Source organism: Apaloderma vittatum, unplaced genomic scaffold, assembly GCF_000703405.1.
Source record: "Apaloderma vittatum isolate BGI_N311 unplaced genomic scaffold, ASM70340v1 scaffold7296, whole genome shotgun sequence".
Taxonomy (NCBI): Eukaryota; Metazoa; Chordata; class Aves; order Trogoniformes; family Trogonidae; genus Apaloderma; species Apaloderma vittatum.
In genome coordinates, this window is record NW_009719960.1 from 88,024 (window position 1) to 90,944 (window position 2,921).

Below are 2,921 nucleotides of genomic sequence, written 5' to 3' on the forward strand. Positions count from 1 at the left end.
CAAAATAACGAAAATACAATAAGTCTGACCCATCAAAATCAGTGTATTTGTGTCCAAACATGCCCATCAAGCTATCCTCTTAACTGCTGAAGTTTATTCTTGTGGAAACTGACTTGTGCAACAGCTTCGCATTGGTATCATGGAATTGTTTAGGCTGGAACTGACCTTCAAGATTGAGTCCAACCATTAGCCTAGCAACTCCAGGTCCACCACTAAAAGTGCGGTAATAGTGAGGGGATTGTCACTGTGAGCTTCACATACCGGACACAACCAAAAAGCAAGCTTCAATTCACCAAAGAGCCACACAAAAATCAAGTACAGATGGAAAGGCTGGTTTATTTTAGACATAAGCTTCCACAAGCAGGTGCTGACTTAGATGACCCAGCATGCTCCTAGCCATTAGGGCTTTGCATGTGAAAGTGCTTGCCTCCTGCCAACGGTGAGCAATTGTCATGCCCAACACCACGCACTCACACCTTTCCACAGAAGTTCTGCAGCACTTCTGTGGTTTCTGAAATAAAAATGACAAATGCAGCTAAAAAGCCCACAAGCACCATGCATGTAGAATAGGTGCTTTCAGAGCAGGAGAGAAGCTTCAGCATTGCACAGAAGTCAGGGCTTTCTAACCTCTTCCTTCCCGTTTCAACCATCATCACTATCCTATGTCAGACCATTAGCACCATCAAAGGGCATGTCTTGTTATATGGCAGAATGGAGTATGTGCCTACTACCTGATGCAGTGTAGGAAGCTTCCGATATTTAGGAGGAAAAAAAGGCTAGACAGAGAAGCCGTCTAGCATTTTGAGGCTGTTTACAGCAGAAGTCCAAGTATTAAACCAGCATAATGTACAGAGCTTCTGTACAGAGACTTGCAGATGAAAGCAATAATCTTGGGCAAAATCAGATACGCAAGCAAAGAAGTAGCTCTGATCATCAAAGGAAAAACCAAACAAGGTTTCAGACAGTTAAGAAGAAATGCTCAAGTACCAGAAGTCTGAGAGGTTTTTACCCAGTACATTTGATCTAACTGACCCATCTCTCCCTATAAGACCTTTTTTTCTTCACTATATCCCCCAACTACTATGGTTACAACAATACAGTCTGCTACTACACTGCTTACTACGTGTATTATTCAGATTATTCTTATAAAGGCAACTTACATCGCTATGCATTTTGCTGATATTTAAAGCATGGTTTAAATATAGCAGGTTGGGTAGATCAGAGGCTGGATCATGTAGGCTTTCCAAATCTTTCTTGTAATTAACCTGGAAAGAGAATTCAGGATACATAAAATAAACATTAACATAATAATTCACAGCTTCATATTGCAGTGTGGCCATCCAGAAACAGAAAGCTTTAAGTGCTTGCCTGAACAATCTCTACCAGCCACTAGATGGTGGTCATTCACTACTATTTGGAGAAAATGGGACAATCAATAGACTCACTCTGTTGAGCAAGTATGTGAAATACTCAAACTTTTCCTCAAAAAGGACACTTACAACAAAATCACATTTTGTATGACTTTTCAGACTAGAAAGGAATTTTTTTTCTTTTTTTCTTTTTTTTTTTCTTCCCATCTCCTTCCCCCCAAAACCTTAGATCATTAATATCTTCATCAGTACTTCAAGTTTATTAAACACTGTTGATTCTTGGTCTTTTAATCTTGATTCAGGAATTTGTACTAAATGCCCAAATAATAAAAGAAAATGTAAAACAGTTGAAGGTAAGTTCTCCCAGATATTTTATTTAATAAAGATTGCTTTCAGGAAAGATAAGCTACACAGTCACCTATGGCAAAAGATAATCACTTAATGTAGCAACACAGGATAAGTTCTTATCAGCCTATGGTAGGATTTTTTCATACTTTTATCACAGCTGGATGCCCTTCTCTACAGGAAGAAAACTAACCACCTTACCCATCTTGTGTGACAAGTCTTTTAAATCAACACCTTTAGTCACCCCCACATATGTATCATGGTCTTCATTGATTTAGGCAGATTTCAGATCATCAATACTAAATTTGCACATCTCTTAGAGTAATTATTTCTTTAATGAATTTTTTACTAAACATTTATAATTTGTAAACAACTACATATTCTTTGGACCTTTCCCAGAGTCAGTCTCTCCTGTTCATTTTTGGTGGTATCCTACACTTTAGAAACACCAGATTGCAGAATGAAGGCTTGCCTCTTGGCCATCTGGGATCATGTCCACAAAGAAGAGCTCACACTTTTAGCATTAGACACACTGCTAAATATATCATCCCAACAGCATTATCACTCGATATAGATGTTTTCTCCAGCAGCAGGCACTCATTGCTGAATCTAGTGACAGCTGTATTTTTTAACACCATTCAGGAGATCAACCGGCCTAATGAAGTCGAAAAGACAGACATCCAAACCAAACCTGATCTGCTCATGCAACCTTACTCTACAGCCACTGGAGAGATGTCAGCACTTTGCTCCTCTAGAGACGGGCATCTACAACACATCAGAAGAGCTGCCTTCTACACCTGTTTATCTCTTCCCCAAATACAAAAGCACTGAATACAAGGGAATTAGCTCAGAGTAAGCAGTCGTACCTTCTGACACACAAAGTTAAGTGAGATGAATCTCATCTGAAAAGGTTATGGAAAACGCTGCAGGCCCTTGGAGAGGGGTTTTGTCAGAAACAGAGGAGAAATGGATAACACAACACACCTGCTACACAGACACACTGCAGAGCAGAGATGCTGCTCAGAGTAATTTGTAAGATGGAAAAAGAAATTCTGCTTGAGAACAAACATTAGGTTTTTCAGGATCTAAATGTATGTAAAATACAAAGCAAATTCACTTACATCACTTGCCAAGGTGGATGCAATCTGTGCATGCTTGAAGGAAGCGCTGTCAAGAGGATTGTACTGGTGGTTCTTCATTTCCTTA

The 2,921-nt window shown here is 39.4% G+C and overlaps 1 protein-coding gene across 1 annotated transcript in view; it reads right to left on the bottom strand.

Annotated features, from left to right (window-relative positions):
* Nucleotides 1-2,921, bottom strand: part of NEBL (nebulette) — a 91,632-nt gene that overhangs the window by 56,937 nt on the left and 31,774 nt on the right. The window contains exons 8-9 of the mRNA XM_009870844.1: nt 2,837-2,917; nt 1,161-1,265 (exon numbers count right to left, since the gene is read on the bottom strand). Coding sequence (XP_009869146.1) covers nt 1,161-1,265; nt 2,837-2,917 — 186 coding nt within the window. The remainder of the gene's footprint in view (nt 1-1,160; nt 1,266-2,836; nt 2,918-2,921) is intronic.